Source organism: Cryptomeria japonica, chromosome 9 (genome assembly GCF_030272615.1).
Source record: "Cryptomeria japonica chromosome 9, Sugi_1.0, whole genome shotgun sequence".
Lineage (NCBI taxonomy): Eukaryota > Viridiplantae > Streptophyta > Pinopsida > Cupressales > Cupressaceae > Cryptomeria > Cryptomeria japonica.
This window is the reverse complement of record NC_081413.1, coordinates 753,811,944-753,832,599: the sequence shown is the minus strand read 5'-3', so window position 1 is coordinate 753,832,599 and position 20,656 is coordinate 753,811,944. Positions and strand designations below refer to the sequence as shown.

At 40.0% G+C, this 20,656-nt stretch overlaps 1 protein-coding gene across 1 annotated transcript; it reads right to left on the bottom strand.

Annotated features, from left to right (window-relative positions):
* Positions 1–14,513: 14,513 nt before the first annotated feature.
* LOC131858630 (uncharacterized) lies at positions 14,514–18,992 on the bottom strand. Its single transcript, XM_059211926.1, has 2 exons — positions 18,642–18,992; positions 14,514–15,119 (listed from the first exon to the last, which is right to left on the bottom strand). Exons 1-2 carry the CDS (start codon positions 18,990–18,992, stop codon positions 14,514–14,516), a joined length of 957 nt encoding a protein of 318 aa, XP_059067909.1.
* Between the last annotated feature and the right edge of the window lie 1,664 nt (positions 18,993–20,656).

Genomic DNA, 20,656 nt, shown 5'->3' with positions numbered 1-20,656 from the left:
TATAAACAACAATGCTACACACAATGACAATATGGACAACTTTTCTGTACATTCAGCAGATGTGGAATAATCCATTATGAATCCCCATTTCAATCGATTGGTTGAGGAAATAATGAGGAGGGATAGACAATACTTCTTACAAATGATGGCACAAAGTGGAGCCAAGATACCTCATGATTTTGACATGTCTCAAATAATGGAAAATTGACCTTTGCAACAACCTCACTCCAACATGGATCAAAGGGGACCTAATAGTGGAGGAAATAGAGGACCACACATGGTACCTGAATCACCATCAGCTTTGCTTCAAAAACCAGAGGTCCCACATACACATGGTCAAACATATGATACTCACCTTCGTAGACCATTATGGAAGTCTTATGGAGAAAAATATTCTCAATCACATATCAATGCTAAGGATCAACCACCAAAGCAATGGGATATTCAAAGGCATGCTCAAAATTTGGACACAAGGAAACCCAGTGTCAAATTTGGGGGCAACACATTAGAACATGACATGCCTGTAGAGTATGGTATACATGGACAAAATAGGTATGGTGTTCCTCAACATGAATCTATACCAAGTGGTCCACATACGCAACATCATTACAGACCTCCTCCATATGAACATGTGTATGATCAATATCATCCATATATGCAACATTCTTCTCCTCCAATTGGTGCCTCAAGCATGGGGTATGGTCCAAGAAGTCGATCTCCACCTAAGAACAATTTGGAGCAACAAATCAGGGACTTACAAAATAAAATGGAGGACATAAATACACCGAAGCCAACATACACAATGAGAGACATATGTCCTTATCCATTTGACAAGAGCATTCCAATGCCTCCTTTTCTTACACACTTTGTGACGCCTAAATTTGATAAGTATAGAGGCAAAGGGGATCCTAAGGCACACATAGGATAGTTTTTCACAGCCTGCATTGAGGTAGCTTCAGAAGAGACATATTTGATGAGATTATTCCCACAAAGCTTAGGAGATCAAGCTATGGAATGGTTCTCTCAACTCCCACCTGGAATTAAGTCATGGGGTGACTTAGCAAAGGCATTTATTCAACATTTCTCCTACAACATAGAGACAGACATATCAGTCACTACTTTGTGCAACACCAAGAAAAAAGAGGGAGAGTCTTTTCCATCATTTTTACAAAGATGGAGGAATCTAGCCAGCAGATGCTCTTGTGAAATTCCACAAAAACAAATGGTAGAAATGTTCACCCAAAATGTTAACAAAGACATTGGCTATGATCTAAGGAAAGCTTGTTTGTCCACCTTCAAGGACGTTATTGAAAAAGACTAAGCGACAGAAAAGGTCCTAATTGAACAAGGAGTCATTAAGATATGCAAGGAAAACAAAGATGACTTTAAAGGAAAATATAAGCCAAGATTTTGGAATAAAAACAAGAACACAGTCAACGATGGTGTTGTTGATGCCAACACAGTGCGACCCAAAGTCATCTTTTCTGGATCAAGTTCTACAAACAATCAAGTGAATACTCAAACAACTTCCAGATAATGAAGGAAGTATACCCCATTGGGAGAACCACTTGAGTCAGTTTTCAAGATGGTTGTGGCAAACAAGGTAATCACAGTTCCAGATTTTCCTCCATATGAACCAAAGGTTAAACCAAATTGGTGGAATGATGATGAGTATTGTGAATTTCATAAGAGCAAGGGTCATAAGATAGGAAATTGTCATCGATTGAAGAACATCATACAAGATCTCATTGATAGAGGTGACATTGAGATTGAGGGACATTCGTCTAATCAAGAACATGAAATGTTTAAGGAACCATTCCCAAAACATGACAAGGGAAAAGCTAAAGCCATAGAGGATCAAACCAATTATACAAGAGCATCTTACAACTATGATTCAACCATCAATCACATCTCGATGGACAATGATGTCTCCACCATTATCATCAAGGACAAAGCATCTGAGGATTCTACTCGGAGACCCAGGATTGTCCTAAAAGGTGTTGGATCTTCTTCTGAACCTACCTCTAAATGTCATGTTACAACCCGCCAAGGTAAAATCACTTTGCAAGGTGCTCCAACTAAAAACACCACTTCTTCATCAACCAAACCTGAGTATGACCTTGTAGAACAGTTAGGGAAGACACCCGCGCTCATTTCAATCCTTGAGCTATTACGCATATCTCCTGCTCATAAAGCCATTCTTGACAAAATCTTGAGAGATATTTCTGTTCCTACTGATTTGAATGTGGACCAATTTCAAGCCATGGTGGGATACCTTTCCGTTCCACATTCACTTACTTTCACAGAACCTGATGACGCTTCTGTAAGTCAGCCACATAATGCACCATTACACATTGAAGCCTTCATACATAAACATCGAATAAAAAGAGTCCTGATAGATGGAGGAGCAGGTTTAAACATTTGCACATTAAGCACTATTACACAATTGGGGTATTCTGATAAAGCTGTGAATTCTACAAACAAAATCACCATTAAGGCATATGATGACGAAGAGCGTTCATCCAAGGGCACAGTCACCTTACCTCTCAGAGTTGGACCAGTTACAAAGGATGTGGTTTGTCAAGTCCTAGATTTAAATCTCACTTATAACATATTGCTAGGACACCCTTGGATTCATGAAATGAGGGCAGTCCCATCCACATATCACCAATGCATTAAGTTTCCTCATAATGGAGTGGGAGTAACAGTTAATGGTGATCCTAATCCATTCATATACTGCAATAACCTAAAATCAAAGACTGAGACCATCATTCCCAGTAATCGTGAGGCTGTTCCTTCATCGGCATACATTGATCCTAAGTCATTAAAACCTTCGACATCAAAACAAGGTGAGCTTAAAGGAAAGTTTTAGGACAAAGGCATGGGGGAATATACTTTAAATTAGACCATGTACTTACGACAAGTCATGAGTTCCCCAAATGAATATGGAAGACCACATCCTAACAAACAAATCTCCATCATAATGCTCAAATGGGACCCTACTACCTTTCAAAGATGGGGTGAACTAGAAAAGGAAGATTTATACCAAATGCTTTTCAGGGACAATGAAGAGGAAACACGAGACCACATCAATCTACCATGTGAGAAATATGGCAAAGACTTCAAAATTCTACAAAAATTTGGGTATGATGGAAAAAGCCCTCTGGGGTTACGAAAGGAAAGCATCATTGAACCTTTACAACCTGAATTGACTTTCAAGAAGGAACGCTCGAAAGGACTTGGTTTCTTAACTTCCAAGGTCCACACCCAAAGGACAGAAGAAGCCTTACAAATCAAAGCCGCCAAAATGCAACAAGAGGATCACTATTCCACATATTCTAATGAATGGGAATGGGGTTTAGATAAGTCTTCCAGTGACTGTGAGCTCACTGAGATATTCAGAGAGCCAGATGAACCCACAAAAGAAGAGGAATTTTATAACAAGTTCAGAGTTGGTCAAGAAACAACCCATAAGGATTCCACACAGTCCTTGTCTCAAAGTTCTAGGTTGAAATCACATAGGATGAGAACACCTGTCCCAGAATGCGCTACTAGTGATGATAATTTGGATTCGCTCGTGATCGAGACTGATGAGGAGAGTGCCATTGATGACCTCGATAATTACATTGACATACCCGAATATAACTGCATCTTCACTCTTAGCTCCCCTAACTTCGAAGACATTAACGACCTTCCCCTTGTTCACCACCAACTCATTGACTGGGATCATGAAGGACCTGCACAGTTTGATACATTCCAAAATGATGAAGCTTTTATTGACTATCTGGGGATACGGGAGGATCTTCCTCCTAGAGACCATAAAGCGAGATACACTATAGAACTCAATAGCATGGCATATTTTCGTGAGGGTGTCGGACCTTCCAATCGCAAAAATGTGAAAATAAGAACAAATCAAGGGTCTTATGGCGAAAACCACACTGTGGCGCTGTCTGACCCCAAAAAAGTACAAAGAAAGGATGTATTTGGGGGTGAAAACCTCTCCGAGGCACCCAAAGATGGAAGGCTCGACATTCTCCCAACATCATATGAGGAAAAGTCATCCATGTTGGTAGAGGAGACTATCAAAACAAACATTGGTACAGAGGAGGTTCCACACAACATATTCCTAGCTCAATCATTGATAGAGTCCGAAAGGTCAAAATTCATAAGTTTCTTCAAAGAGTGACAAATCAACTTCGCTTGGTCATACGCTGATATGCCTGGATTAGATCCGGATTTGGTAATGCATCATTTGACAATCAAACCGGGGGCAAAACAGAAATTAAGAAAAATGCATCCACAAGTGGCATTACTAGTCAAAGCAAAACTTGAGAAGTTATTGGATGTCGGATTCATACGCCCAATCGATTATCCCGAATGGATCTCCAACTTAGTGCCTGTCAGTAAACCAGATCGCAGCATCAGAATATGTACAGATTTCAGAGACATCAACAAAGCTTGTCCAAAAGATGACTTCCCATTGCCAAATATTGACTTGATTGTCGATCTCATAGCAGGTCATGAAATGTTATCATTGATGGATGGATTCTCTGGTTATAATCAAATAAGGATCGCACCCGAGGATCAACACAAAACATCATTTACTTGTCCGTGGGGAAATTTCTGTTGGAATGTCATGCCTTTCGGGCTAAAGAATGTAGGCGCTACATATCAAAGACCCATGACTACTATCTTTCATGATCTCATGCACGTAACCGTGGAAGATTATGTTGACGACCTCTTGGGCAAATCAATAGACAGAAATACACATTTGGACATACTTTCAGTCGTCTTTGATTGGTTGGAAAAATACAAAGTAGGATTAAACCCCAAGAAATGTGTCTTTGGAGTAACCTCCGGGAAGCTCCTAGGATTCTTTGTATCCAAAAGGGGAATTGAAGCTGATCCAGCAAAAGTCAAGGCCATCTTGGAGATGCAACCACCAAGAAATATCAGTCAACTTCGATCCTTACAAGGCAGATTCCAGTCCATCCGAAGATTCATAGCACAACTGGTAGATAAGTGTAATCCTTTTCAACACCTGCTACATAAAAACATCAAATTCAACTTGGATGATAACTGTCAATAGGTTTTCCAGACGCTCAAAGATTATCTTCTAAATCCGCCAGTTCTGATGCCACCAGTTCCAGATCAACCACTGTTACTATACATATCAGCCACTCCAACAACACTGGGGGCACTCTTAGCACAACAAATTGCTAAGGGCAAGGAAAAAGCAATATACTATATTAGTCGCACGTTGGTGGGATACGAGCTAAACTACACACCAATTGAGCGTGCATGTCTCGCTGTGGTCTTTGCTTCGCAGAAATTATGACATTACATGCTCACTCATAAGACTAAGTTAGTTGCAAGGAAAGACCCATTGAAATACCTTCTCAATAAAGCAACACTTACTGGGTGACTGGCCAAATGGGTAATGATCCTGAATGAATTCGACATCAAGTATGTGGACAGAAAAGCAATAAAAGGACAAGCCATCACAGATCAATTAGCAGATGCTCCCATGATAGATGATGTTCCTCTAAGTTCAGAATTTCCAGATGAATCCATTTTGACAATGTCACATGCAAAGCAATGGCAACTGTACTTCGACGGCTCCTACACATAGCATGGGGTAGGAGCTAGCATCCTCTTTATAACTCCTCAAGGGGATTCTATACCAAAATCATACCGCTTATCATTTCCTTGCACTAACAATATAGCGGAATATGAGGCATTAACAACAGGATTACGAATTGCAGTTCAATGGAAGATCTAGGAAATTCGTGTTTTTGGGGACTCCCAACTTGTCATCCGTCAAGCAACTGATGATTACCAAACAAAAGATGAAAAGTTAATGCCTTATAAACAAATGGTGGATGATCTGAAACAACACTTCACAAAGATAGACTTTGAGCAGATACCAAGAGAGCAGAATCGTGCCGCAGATGCCATGGCTACAATTGCTTCCTTGATTGATTTACCTCCAAATGAGACCCGCTATGAGTTCTTGGTGGATAACCTTTTGGTCCCTTCATATGAGATCATGCCTACTAAGATGCTATGTGTTGTCGGTCCCGAATCCCAGTTATATGGTTCCATTTTCACATACCTTCATGACAATACTTTACCTCTTGATCTATCAAATAACCAATGTCACACTTTCATTCGCCAATCCTCTCGATATGTCATTTTAGCTGATATCCTATACCGATGAGGTCTAGATGGCACTCTTCTTAGATGTTTAGAAAGCGACGAAGCTCAGATTGCGTTATGGGAAATGCATGAAGGGATATGTGGTCCGCATGCTAGTGGTCCTACCTTGGCCAAGAAACTCATCAGGACTAGATATTATTGGCCCAATATGGAGAAAGACTCATATTAGTTTGTCAAGAAATGTAAGCAATGTCAAATTCATGGAGACCTCATACATGCGCTAACACAAGAACTACAACCACTTGCGTCTCCTTGGCCCTTTTGTCAGTGGGGCCTCGATCTCATAGGCAAGATTCACCCTCCTTCTTCCAATGGTCATAAATTTATTATCACTACCACAAAGTATTTTACAAAATGGATTGAAGCCATGCCTCTCACACAAGTCACTGGAAAATAGATTGCTACATTCATCCTTAACTATATCATTTGCCGATACGGTATTCCTATTTCCATTATCACTGATAACGGGCGTCCCTTCAAAAATCAAGATGTTCATGAACTCTGTGACCGCTTCCATATCTCTCATCGTTTCTCCACACCATATTACCCCCAAGGTAATGGCCAAGCTGAGGCATCTAACAAAACAATCCTTAAAATCCTAAAGAAGATAGTCGACGATTCTGGTCGTAATTGGCATATCCAACTTAATCCTGCACTTTGGGCCTACCGCACAAGTGTCCGCACACCTACAGGAGCTACACCCTATTCACTTGTCTATGGTACTGAAGCCATCTTGCCTATTGAGGTCGAGCTACCCTCTTTATGGGTCTCTTTGCAAAACATCATCAGTGATGAAGACTATAGGGTCTCTCGCTTACAAGAGCTGGAACTATTGGATGAATGAAGACAAACTGCTTTTAACCATCTCAAGGCTTACCAACAACGAATGAGTCGCAGTTACAATCACAAGGTCAAGCCTCGCACATTTGAGGTAGGTGACTTAGTTCTCAGAAAAAATCCTAAAAATCAACAAGATAGAGAGAAGAAGGGCAAGTTCGAACCAAACTGGCTTGGTCCCTACATTATTACAACAACATATGGATCTGGTGCATATCAGCTCTCAACTATAGAAGGCGAACCTTTGGAGGATCCTATCAACAGCATGCATCTTCGCAGGTTCTACACATAGCTCTTCAGAGTATCCTAATTTCAAAAATACAAAAAATTCAAAAAATTCAAAAAAAATACAAAAAAATTATAAAACAAAAAGAAATCGTTACTTGGTGAAAACCTGGCAAACAGGTGCCTTGTGACACAAAACAACATTGAAAAATCGAAAAAAGTAAAGAGAAATAATTTCATCCAATGGTGAAAACCACTTCGGTGGTGCCCTGGGCAAGTACCATGGTGAAAACTGGGTCACCAGCACCATGCATAGAGACATTGCTCCTCCCTCCTTCAGGATTCGCTTTCATCCTTTCACTTTGCATACACTCACAACCTATTCGTTCATAATAAACTTACCCATTCCCATCATGGCTTGTTATTGATCTACCCAAGATTGGTTAGCCATTCATAATAAACCTCCCTTTTCACCTCCCTTTCCATCCATAATAAATAAGATCCTATCTTTGGCTAAGGCAAATCCTACGTCTAGTAATGGGTGTGGAATTGAGAACATCACATGTTCTAAGTACAGTTTCTTCCAGCTTCCTTCAGTCTATCTGCGCACAATCCGCAATAAAGCAACATTTGCATCACAGATTCGCAATAAAGTTTCATCTTCTTCGCAATAAAGTATCAGTTTCATGGATTCAGTCAGTTCCAGATGAGACACAACAGCAACAATGGGCTTCAACAAATCAAATCTTTCAATAGACTCAGACAACATATGGTTCAGTGCTATCTATCCTTTCTGTGAAAGTAAACATTGTGACCACAATCAAATAAGACTTATACAAGTGACAAGAGACACTAAACTTGAGGACTACAATGGATGTTGGTGTTGAGTCTTGGTTTTCTTTTGATTTTATCTTTTTTTTGGCGACATGTCTTTTAGCTTTTCCAGGATGTCTCTGACTAGAGATTTTATCTCCAGGATGTCTTTGACTAGAAAGGCGAGGATGGGGTATCGTCACCTATTTGTATTTGCTGTCTGTGGATTGTCTCTTAGTAATGCTATGACTTGTCCAAGGATATGAGGACATTGTGAGTCTAGTGTGAACTGGGGCATTCCTTGTTTGTGACTGTCTTATCTCCATGCAAACAGGTACAATGACTTTCTAGGTCGAACATCTGCCTCGATTGTCATAACCTACTTGCCATAATAAATCTCAATGATGATAACGCACAAGAAGCTCTTTCACTTTCATATCTTCTATCTTTCATCCCCCTTTCTTGATTGACTTCCATCGTCCTTCTCGAGTCCGCGTAGCCTGCTATCACATGACTGAGTATAATGACACACCAAAAACATTTGCATTTCATGTAGTTGCACCTGCATTACCACATATAAGCATTTCATACATACATATAGATATCACAACTGCATCACATCCTGCACACAACACCTGTTAGCACAATTTACATTTGCATTATCATATTCATCTACATTACATACATTCACATTTGCATCATGCATACACATATAAAAACATAAAAAAAAAAATATATTGCATTGCATCATATACATATTTGCAGCCATATCATAAGCATCACATAAGAACATCTCATCACATAGGTACACATGCATATAGCTACCGCAAAGATGAATCATATTATATATATATATATATAATGTCATGATACAATGATGTCAAAATCATATGGCTACAATCACCCGCAGGTGTCTACATCATCATACAAAATGGTACAAAACTGATACAAAGGAACCCACTGATAACTCCTGCCAACACTGTTGGTAGTGCTAATCCTGTCCATGTCATGGTATCCCATGCCACTTGTCCCACCCTCATCTCCAGTCCTGGATCCTAGAACACTCGTCTAAGGGCATCCCTATCTCCATCTCGATCGTACAAAATCAGCTCCCCATCAATTGGTATCCGCAAAATCCTATATACATCCTCTAGGGTGACTGTCATCTCACCCATCGGCAAATGGAACGTGCACGTCTCAGAATGCCATCTCTCAGCTAATGCAGTCAGCAAACCCATGTTCGCTCAAAACTCAGGCACATATAGAACATGTCTCAGTCCCATCTCCTCAATAGCAGCTCTTTCCTTGAATGACAACTCAGGTCGCAACCTCTGAGTCGACGGGAATCTCTCCTGTGACTCCAGCATCGGCAAATACTCCTGCAGTCAAGCAAATCACTCATGTCAGTCATAGTGGCATTCACTATTTATCACAAAATGCTACTTTTTATCTAAATGCATATGACATTCTATCCTAGTGACACTCACTGTTTATCACAAAGTGTTGCTATTTATCCTAGTGACAATCACTGTTCATCACAAAGTGTTGCTATTTATCCTAGTGGTACTCCCTGTTCATCACAAAGTACTACATGTGTGACACTCACTGTTCATCACAAAGTGTTACTCACATTTGCACTCCCTGTTCATCACAAAGTGCTGCTCATACTTTAGTACTCCTTGTTCATCACAAAGTACTCTATCTTGGTACTCATTGTTCATCACAAAGTGCCTTGATCTATCCTAGTCTTCCTAGAGGACCTGCTTGAGTGTATCCTCTCAGCAGCTTATCCAATTGACAACGTATGTTCATCACAGAACTGCCGATTTGACCTAGAAGACAAAACTAAACACAAACGCGCTTACCTGACATAAACGAGCTTACAGACTGCACAAACGCGCCTAAAAAACACAGACGCGCCTGATTGACACAGACGCGCCTATGCTCTGTACAGACACACTTGGGTGACACAGACATGCCTTCTTGGCACAAACGCGCCTGCACATCACAGTCGCGGCTGCATTTGACACAGACGTGGGTTCAAACACAAACGCGCCTGGCACAAACACAGACGCGCCTTGCGAGCACAGACGCGCCTGGCACCAACGCAGACGCGCCTAGACATTTTTGAACATTTTTTGGACCCTAGTCTAAGCGCATTTATTACCCTATCTAGCATGCATTAATGACAAAATTAAATGCATCAAAGTACGAGGAGGTTTGGTGGTACTTATCGGCTCTCCTGCCTCTGCTGGCCTCTGAAATCGGCGAACGCGGTCGAATCTATGAATGAAGGCCATCGCTGCTGACTGCTGCTGCTCTATTTTCGCTCTGCAATCTGCTCTCATGGATGTGTAGATGACAATGAGGATGTATTTTCCCCCGTGGTCTATCTTATAGCCTACCCTAGCCCTAGCCTTCGTTTCCCGAGTCAGTCTTCTTTATCCCGTGACTCTGTCACTTTATCCGGTCAGTCCATTCTAGCCTCTCTTTCTTATCGAGAGATTGTCTGTGATCTTTTCAGACTTTTTCATCTAATCTCTCGAGGGGGCATATCATTCCCATCTTGGGGCAACTCTGTATCAGTTCATATTATCTTCTTTGAAACAACGCGACAAGCCGCATTGTCTCAAAGAGGGACAAAATGTAGACACCCAAAATTGTCATGTCTAATTAAATAAATATTTTATTTATTTAATTATCTAAGCTTAATTCTTCTATTAATTAAATAAATCTTTATTTATTTAATTAATTCATTTATCCTCTTCTAGCCTTATTTCTCATTTAAATAAATACATTTATTTATTTAAATTATCCTTTTCCTATAGTAAATAAATATCTTATTTATTTAATTGATCCCACTTCTTCTATTAATTATATAAATCTTTATTTATTTAATTAATTCATTAACCTTTTCTACCCATGACACATGTCATTCATCTCTTAATTCATACACTACCTACCCCTTTCATTATTTTATTATTTCTTTTACCTACCCTCTAATCATAGCCGACCTCCTTTTACACCTCTCAATCTTATGCCTCCATTTCATATAGTGTCTTCTATATAAGGAGATGCTTCCTTCTTTATCAAACCCTAATCGTTCTATGTATTCTAATCAATGATCTTAATGACTTGACTACACTACGATCCTACTTGCAACCACATTCCGTTCTTTGTTGAGCTCTTGTGCATATAAAATCTGAGAGCAAATATATCAAGCAAGATCAATGGAGATCCAAACCCTATTGGACATGTGATGGTATAATCTTTGTGATTTCATTTGATTTGCATTGTCTTAGGTAATCTTCATATGTTATGGTGGATCTTTGTTGTTGTTAGACTAGGGTTTTTGTGGTTGAATTCATTTAGCCTTTCAATATCATTATTATTGTTATCCATTTTCACCATATACAGAAAGATATGGTAAAAATCCAATCATGGGGGGCGCTCAATGACAGGAAAGTCACTAGGACCCACATAAAGTCTTGGGTCATTCACCAGTGGGCAGATGCATCCCTCCCATGAGTTTCGTGACAGATGTTTAATAGCATTTTTTATGTGTTTATTGGATAGATAGTCATCTGAGTCATAGCTCCATACATCATCCAACGCTACCAAGCCTAGTTGCACTAGCTTGGAGGTTAGGACCCTCTCAATAATGCTTCTTCACTCAAGAATAATAGGGCCAATAACTTTGTGGTCCTCAGTAATAGATGTATCATGTTTTCCCAACCCTATAGCCTTTTCAACTTCCACCAGTTGTCATGATATCTCAAGAGCCAGGGTTCTCTCAGTAACGTAGGTAGGAAGGTGGAAGGGCTCCTCAGAGAAGCCATGCACTCGAACAAAAGAGAAATCCTTACCCAAGAACCAATCACAACGGGGGAGTTCATTACTCATCCAATTTATTTGGATTTAAGAAAAATGAGCAAGAGGCTCCTTAGGGATGACATGAAAATCGAGAAGGACGGGAGCCAGGAAACAATCTAAAAACTGGTATACATCATAAGTGGCTAATAGTACAGGGGTCCAGGTGGACACAGACATTTTGTTTCCTAACTCATCATGAGTAGCTAATGGCATGAATTGACTAAAGAAAATGACATTTTGGTGTACAAACAAATGAACTAGGAATGAGGCAAACCTGAACCACCATGATTGCTCAAATTCGACCAATTGCCTCACCATTTCTCTGGCTATCAACACAGAGAAGTCAAAATGGAATGACTCCTCCTTCTTTCGGTATTTGAACAAGAAACCCATCATAGGAGCAGTGATCTCTCAGTCATTGTCATGACCATATAGGAACGCAATGCTAAAGGAGATATCTTTGAGATCTTCACTCCTTAAATCACTATAGTGGATAGGGAGCTTTGGAGGCTCGACCACCAAACTTTGGTTCATATTAGCTTGACAAAATGGGAAAATATCCTTCCTAGAATGCCAATACTTTCATAGCATCTTTATCAAACACCGCCGTGCTGTCAATTATGGGGCAACACAACATGTCTCGAATAGCTTCAGGGGTTATGACGACCCACAAAGAGGAGCTCTGTATCGAAAGAGAGTCTGGCATGAATCTACTTACACATGCAGCCACAAATTTTGGACAATGTGGAACCATAGGGACCACAAACTGAGGAGTGCCGAAATTCCAGAATTTGAACGCCAGAGACTGCGGCTCGTTTATGTGATTTAGCATTCTTCTGAATGCAGCCTCCTTGAGAGCTCTTGGTTTTTTGTGCAGTTCGGCCTCAATGACCTCTTCCAAGGAATCAATCACTGCCATGGAATCACAGGTTACTGTCTTTGATTTGGGTTTGGTTATAGGATATTCTGGCTTGGGAGGCATGACATGGGACGTGTATGAAATTTCCCCTTATATGTCCACCCACATTTCACCATGGGAAGGATTTGAGGCTATGGTATCCATCTCCATTTTTGTGGGTGAGCTTTTTCTGATACTATAACTTTTGGCACTGGGAATGCAAACTGCAAATATGACATGCACTTTTTAAGCTCTCTTCCTTAAATGTATTGCATGCCTATATTTGTGCATGAAAAGGAAGCATTCATGATAGGCATCTATCAGCACGTATGCCACTTCATTTTCCAAGCCACATTAATGCTGAAATGCGAAGAAGCGTCGCCACTTGTGTTTTTGAAAAGACGTTAGCCCACTATGTCGTCATTCCAATCCACTAGAGATGATTTGCCTATCCGGATAGATCTCCTTATTTAAGAGAAAATACACAGCCAACGATGCTCGCACGTGCCAAAATAGACCTGCGGACTACTGGGTTAAGGCACGACATACCCTAAAATACGTGTGGCATCTGAGTATACTATTTTTCTTTTCAAGGCTTTGGACAGGACATACGCAACCTTCAGGCTTGACTCCATTCACTTGTACAAGTAATGAGAAAGGACAACCACATCAAAGATCAAGGGCGTTGGCTCTTATTTGATTTTATTACTCCGAGCTGGAAATTAGCTATAAATATGTCTTTACAGACATTCCTTTGCACAAAAGTTAGCTCAAAGATGAAGTTTCTTGAGTACCCCCGTTAGGCTTACCAACAGTAAAGCACAAGTCGCTTTTCTTGGCAATATTTCAGACTGAAGGTTGCAAGGAATGACACAACGGAAAAATCCGTTGACCACTATTGTAATTAAATCGGTGCTCAAAGAAGATTTGCGTTGGCTTCATTGCTGGATGCTAGGACAAGCGACTACCTGACGATGGAGTTGACCAAGATGCTCTTCCCATCAGAGTATTTGGGAGACATTAAGGATGTTGCGGAATACTTCATCCCTTTCAGAGGTCTTCCCTTGGAGTCAGACTTGCAGCGTTTCATCACCCTTGGAGAGGAGGTGGCTTGGTAGCTGCTTATAGGCAACTTAAAGAGTATGTCTTTGTCCGCTCATTGTCTACGCGTAGATGGCACTGCAAAGTTCCTCCTCAGAGTCCATCTAATAGTGCCCACTTTGGTCGGCAAAACATGGTATACTGAGTTCTGCGACTACATCTTCCCAAAGACCTCGACGTCGCATATTCTTCTGAACCTGGTGCTTGTGTCGATATCTCAGGAATCCGACAGTGACTCCGGCCATGAGTGGATGGGAGATGATGATGATGAAGATGATGACTCAGAATTTCTCATGGATGAGGATGAGGATGAGGAAGACAATTGAAAGACTGCCACCTTGCTACTAAGATCTACCACCTTGTTACTAAGATCTATAGGCTGCAAGCCTTTTTATGCATTGTATACAAATATTGATATATATATAATATAAAAAATCTTTTGCTTGTTTACGATGTATCTTATGATTTACTGCTTTTCCTTACAATGCATGAAGAAATACAATTAAATAAATAAGGCACACTAAATACATTATTTACATTGGGGGCACTAAGGTTTAAGATGAAACCCATTAACTGAGATTTCGAGAGATTCCCCTTGCATGTTCTCGAGGTCGAATGCATTAAACCCCTTACAATTTGTGATGCGGAAGGGTCCCTCCCATAAACCATCAAACTTAGTGCGTTGACCTGGCTTGGCTGCCCTCTCTTTATATTTTAAAACAAGATCGCTTAGTTTGAGCTCTGGGTCAGAACTCTTCTTGTTATCAAACCACCTCTTGATGATTTGTTGGCGGTTCTGAAGAGATTCAAACACTGCTTCCCTTGCTTCTTCTAACTCCATAAGCTCTGCCAACCTTACTTCCATGGGCTCATTTTTGGCCACCTCAATAGACTTGAGGAGTTGCAAAGAGGGGATCTCCAAAGATACGGGGAATAAGGCGTCTTTGTCGTAGACTAGCTTGTATGGAGAGTTCTTTAAAATCTTCTTAGGCGTGATCCAGTCCACCCATAATGCGCTTCTCAAGTGGTGATGCCACTCCCTTTTGTGTTCAGACCCCATTCTTTTAATGAGTCTTATAAGGTTCTTATTGGTAGATTCAGCTAGGCCATTTCCTTGAGGGTAATAATTCGAGGAAGTCTTCAGATATATACCCTAGCGGAGAGAAAATTGGGTTACATGGGAGCCCATGAATGCGCGTGCAATATCCGATATTATAGTCTTTGGCGGACCATACCGACATACTAGCTCCTCTAAAAATACTAGTATTTATGTTTCTGATGAATTCCTTAGGGGTACAACCTCATACCACCTGGTGAAGTACTTAGTGGCAGTAAGGATCCACTTGTGTCTGGCTGAGCTAGGTAGATTAATCATCCCTATAAAATCCAGACCCCATTGAGCAAAGGGTTCTTCCACCATTATTGGCCCAAGTGGCATTGCTGCCTTCTTGCGCCTACCACTGTAGTATTGACACTCCTTGCATTCTCTTACAAGAGCATGTGTGTCTTTAAACATCGAGGGCCAGAAATACCCAACATGGGTAATCTTGATGATGGTGGTTTGCGTTGAATAATGACCCCCCTAAAAGGCCATGATGGAATTCGTGTAAGATTTATGGGCTTGGTCTTGGTCTACACAACGGAGTAGAATCCCATTAAAATTCCTTTTAAAAAGCACTCCTTCAACAAGGCGGAAGCTGTTATTCTGCATCGTATAGAATCTCCTCTTTTCAAGAGAGATCTCAGTTGGGAAGATTTCAGTCTCCATGAAGTGTTTTCGGCTCTCGATCCAACTTGCTTTTGTTCACTCAGAGGAAAACATCACAACCTCTATAGTAGTAGTCTCGACTTCTCAAGGGTTAGACTCTTGGGATATATATTCGCAAAGGCCTTTTTAGCGGATTACCTTAGTCGGCTTGACATCAATGTCATATTCTAAGATCTTGGTAATCTAGTTTTCCCTTTTCTCTATAATGCCACCCTCCATTATATATTCCTTGATTGAAGGATGAGCGACATACACAGTAGTCTTATTGCAGGAAATGAAATGCCCGAACTTCTTGAGGCCTTTGACAATGGCCAATGCTTGTTTTTCAACAAAGTTGTATTTAGCCTCATACTCCTTTAGAGTTTTGGAATGAAAGGCAATGGAATGCTCACCCTTTTGTCTGCATCTTTCTAGGTTAGTACCATGACAACGCTATGATTGCTAGAGAAAACATACATTATGAAATCCCTAGACATATCAATGTTTGAGAGTACTGGAGTGGAAGAGATGGCGTCTTTAATTTTATCAAATGCCTCTTTTGCTTCAAGAGTCCATTTAAAATGTATTTCCCTTTTAAGCATTAGCATGATAGGCCTTTCCATTCCAACAAAGTATGAGATGAAACAACTAACAAAGTTGACCTTACCTAGGAAGGACTGAACGCCCTTCTTGTTGACGGGAAGAGGAAGCTCTTTTATTTCCTTCAATTTATCTAGATCGACGGAGAATGCTTCTTTTGACACTACGTGTCCCAACAATTTCCATTACGAGAACCCAAAGATGCATTTCTTTGGGTTCACTAAAATGTCGAATTCCAAACACTTTTGGAAAACTAGCTCGAGATGATTGAAATGATCTTTTGTATGTTTTGAAAACACCGTCAAGTCATCCAGGTAGATGAGGATGATTTTATTAATCAACTCCTTAAAAGCTAGATCCATAGCCCTCTGAAAAGTGGCACCTGCGTTTGACAATCCAAACGACATTTTCTAGTAAGAAAATGTTCCCCATTTGGTTGTGAAGGTGGTCTTATGTTGGTCTTCTAGCTTTACCAACACTTGGTTATAATCCAAGAATCCATCGAGCATCGAAAACATTCTAACCCCGCCACAATGCTTAACAACAATTCCATTGGTTGTAAAGGGTAATGGTCTTTTAGAGAAGCTTGGTTCAAGTCATGAAAGTTCACACAGAGTCGAATTTCCCCATTCTTCTTTCTAAATGGTACCAAATTTGATACCCATGTACTATGCTTGATGGGGTAGGCAATCTTGGAATTTATCAATTTCTTTAGTTCTTGCACCATGAGAATCTCAATCTTTGGATTGGCAGGTCTCTGCTTCTGTCGAACCGGCTTGGCCCAATCGACAAGCTCGATGGTGTGTTTAATGATGCTAGAATTCTAACCTTTCAAATCCTCATATGACCATGCTATCACACTCACATATTCATCACAATATCGAGCCAACCTTTCTTGATCTTTTGGGGGAACTCCCCTTCCGACCTTAAGTGTTCTCCCATTCCCTACTGACATTTCAGTGTAGTCACCTTTATCGGCCGTGAATTTGTGCTTGTCATTTTTAGCATCATCATGGTCAAATAAATTCTCCAGGGTGATCAATCCATTTGGGAGCTTGTTGGATTTCAATTGAATGATTTGATCCACGTAAGCCTCCTTTACTTTAGATTATATTTGATCAACAAACTCTCTAGAGTTTTGAATGAACAGAGCAATTTTCTCATCACTCTCAAAAACTTGCCAGTGGGTGTCATTGTCTGGAATAGCTGGTTGAACGATCATGCAGACTGCCTAAGGGTTGGCGAACAAATCCACAACAAGGTTGAATTATGATCCAATAGTGGCTATCCGATCAACGAATGCATTTGTCTTTCGAGGAATCCTCAGGATGTTGAAAGCATCAAAGCTTTTAATCAAATCCCATGTCCTATGGTAGTAGGACCTCATGCGGATGTGCTTGGCACTTGAGATTCATCAGACCTAGTGTACTATCAGCTCAGAATCACCCAAAACTTTCAGCTGTTTTATTCCCATCCATTCTGCTAAACCTAGGCCTTGGATTAACCTTTCATATTCCACTTCATTGTTGGAGCAAGCAAACTGCAAGTGAAAAGATCTCAAGATTTGTTCACCGGAAGGCGAAGTAAGGCAAATTCCAGCGCTTGAACCTACCTTGCATCTTGCACCATCAAAGTGCAAGGTCTAGAGTGCAGAAGATAGCTCCTCCTTGTTTAGTGGACCCTTGGTTAATTTTAGGATAATATGATCCTCATCAAAAATACAGTAGGTACCAAGACCCATGGCATGGTAATTGGAATATGGATCAGAATTTATGAGTTCATTGAGGAAAACTTCTTGCTCTTGTGTAATATCTTCGGTCACCTCTTCATCCTCTAGAAGTTATACTATGCTTCTCTCCTCATTAGACATGGAGGTATGAGTAGGCTCAAATTTGAGCATAGCCTGATCAGTTACATGCTCAATGTGTAGGGGTTCTGAAAGAATTTTGAGCTTAGCACCATGTTGGGTCTAGAGGATGAGGTGGAACCATTCTAAATATAAGTAACCTACTATATTGGCGGTAAAGTCTCGGGAGAGGCAAAGACCAAAAATAGGTGGGATGTCAATAACTACTATTTCTTGGGACACAGTGACTCTAGGACACACGAACAATGTCAGTAGAAGACTTTTAATAAGATCCACAGTCTAGACTTTATTTCCATCTAGTTGCATAACACCTCTACTTATAGGCTCGTATTTGATGTTCAAAACCTCATCAATTTGCTTAGGCATGACAGTAGTGCTAGCACCAGAATCTATCATAGAATTATGTAATAGCTTGTCTCCAACTATAAGGGTCAAATAGAAAGGGTTTGGTTAAGGCTTACCTTCCACTTGGGATTAGGTGGTGTGACCTCATTTGTCAACATTGCTGACAAGCGTGATTGTGTTGCGGGGGTCGCAAATCTTTCCTCATTAGCCTGCAAAGAATTGGCAACATTCCTATCAGCAGGTCTCTCCACCTCTACCAAAGCTTCTTTTAACCGATTCTTCTGCTCTAGGATGTTAAGGAGATCCCATAAGGAGACGTTAGTTGAGGCTTTATTTAGCTGCTCCACCACATCCAATACTAATGGCACTGATATTTTTGCTTCTCTCGGCTTACAGGGAATAAACTCCTTTCTCGGATATGCAGTAGCAACCACGGGTTGTTCAGGAACTTTATCTGAGATGAACATCCCCTGCGGGCCTACATACTGGTGCAAGAGCACGTAACACAAAGGCACAAAATGAGTCTATAAGAGGACAAAAATCAATTCATAAGTATATTTAATTACGTTTTGATTTTTAATGTCATTTTGAGTCAATATGAATCAATATGTAAGGCTAAAAGAGCCCATTGTAATGAGTTGTCCAAATTGTCCCAATAAGGTCTTGAATTAGTCATTTGGTAAAATTTGTATAAAATAACCTTGGAGGGGTAAAATGGTCACAAAAATACATTATTATTACATCCTAATATGTTTTGAAGGTTCTTTTGAAGGTTTAAAGTCATTTGAGTCAAAAGTTGTAAAATATAACTTTTCAAAAGTTGTAAAAAGATCAAAATGGGAAGTTGTATGGTCATAAGAGGAAGTTGGGTAGTTTTAACTTCCATGTGAAGATGAAAATAATATAAAACCTCTATAATGGTCATCCATAAGAGTATGTAAAAATTGGAGAAGGAATTGGAAAGCATTGGAAACATTTTGGTATCATATTTTTCATTGTTTTCAATCTCTTGTTTTATGGTCTTGAAAGTTTTTCCTCTTGTTTCTAGGCCTGGTATGACCATGTACAACCTAGAAAAAAGTGCATTTCTATAATGATTGTGTAGTATATTGAATCATATTTCCATTTCTTTTGGTTTGAGTTGATTTCATTCAGTTTTGAGAAAGTTATGAGTGTTTTGGTGAAAACCGTTTGGAACTACCCAAAACCCCGATTCACGACGACCAGTTTTGGAAAAATCATCATAACTTTGGATTTAACCGTTGGATCTTTCTATAACTTGGAGAAAAGTTCTATAACTAGAATTTAGAATCTGACCCGATCGATTGTCTTGGTGATTAATATTTTAAGAGTTATTAATGATTGTTCATGACTGTAATTTCATGACCAAAATAGAATAAATTTCATAGTTTGGGAAAATTCTTGGTTTTCATTTGCAAGAAATGAATAGATGAAGGGTTTAAATGATTCATATTTAATGCATAATATATGGATATACAATCATGATGGATTGATATATATGGAGAAGATTTGATAATGGTTATTTGATTGATGATTTTGTTGGGAAATATATGACAATGCCTCTAACATGTTGGAAGATTTGTGTTGATAATTGAACTTCACGAATGATTTGAGGTTTTTGGTTGGATTTTCATGATGCTCTGCATCACATACTCTCCCATAAAATATCTTTTTGACTGGAGGTTGTAATCTGACTACACTTGAGGAGATCCCGAGCTTGATGCAATTGCATCATTTGTGAGTATGACGTCCTCATCCTCCATCCAAGAGAACAAAGCATGGTCCGAAGCTATCTCCATTTTCTGCTCTATTGACATACCTTGCATCAGTGCGATGAAAGCCACATTGTCCATGCTAGGGGAAGCATAAACTGAATCTTTCGGGCAGTTTCTCAGAGCGTGGGCATTGTTACATGGGAAACACCAAGAATTGGTGTCATCCACTAGATTATTCTGTCCTATGGTCAACTCTTTATTGGTGCCGGGATAGACAGTTTGCAAAGGATTAGGCACTGAAACTATCTAGCCATTCGACTGACTTGAGGAAGCTTGGTTATTCGCATATTGGTTTTGCTGATATGTGGGTCTATTCCCTTGGAAATTTTATTGGA

Coding starts and splice junctions, on each gene's coding strand:
- LOC131858630 (XM_059211926.1), bottom strand. CDS start 18,992: ATGTTCATCTCAGATAAAGTTCCTGAACAACCCGTGGTTGCTACTGCA. Junction 15,120..18,641: donor CACCTAATCCCAAGTGGAAG/GTAAGCCTTAAC, acceptor TCTCTCCGCTAG/GGTATATATCTGAAGACTTC.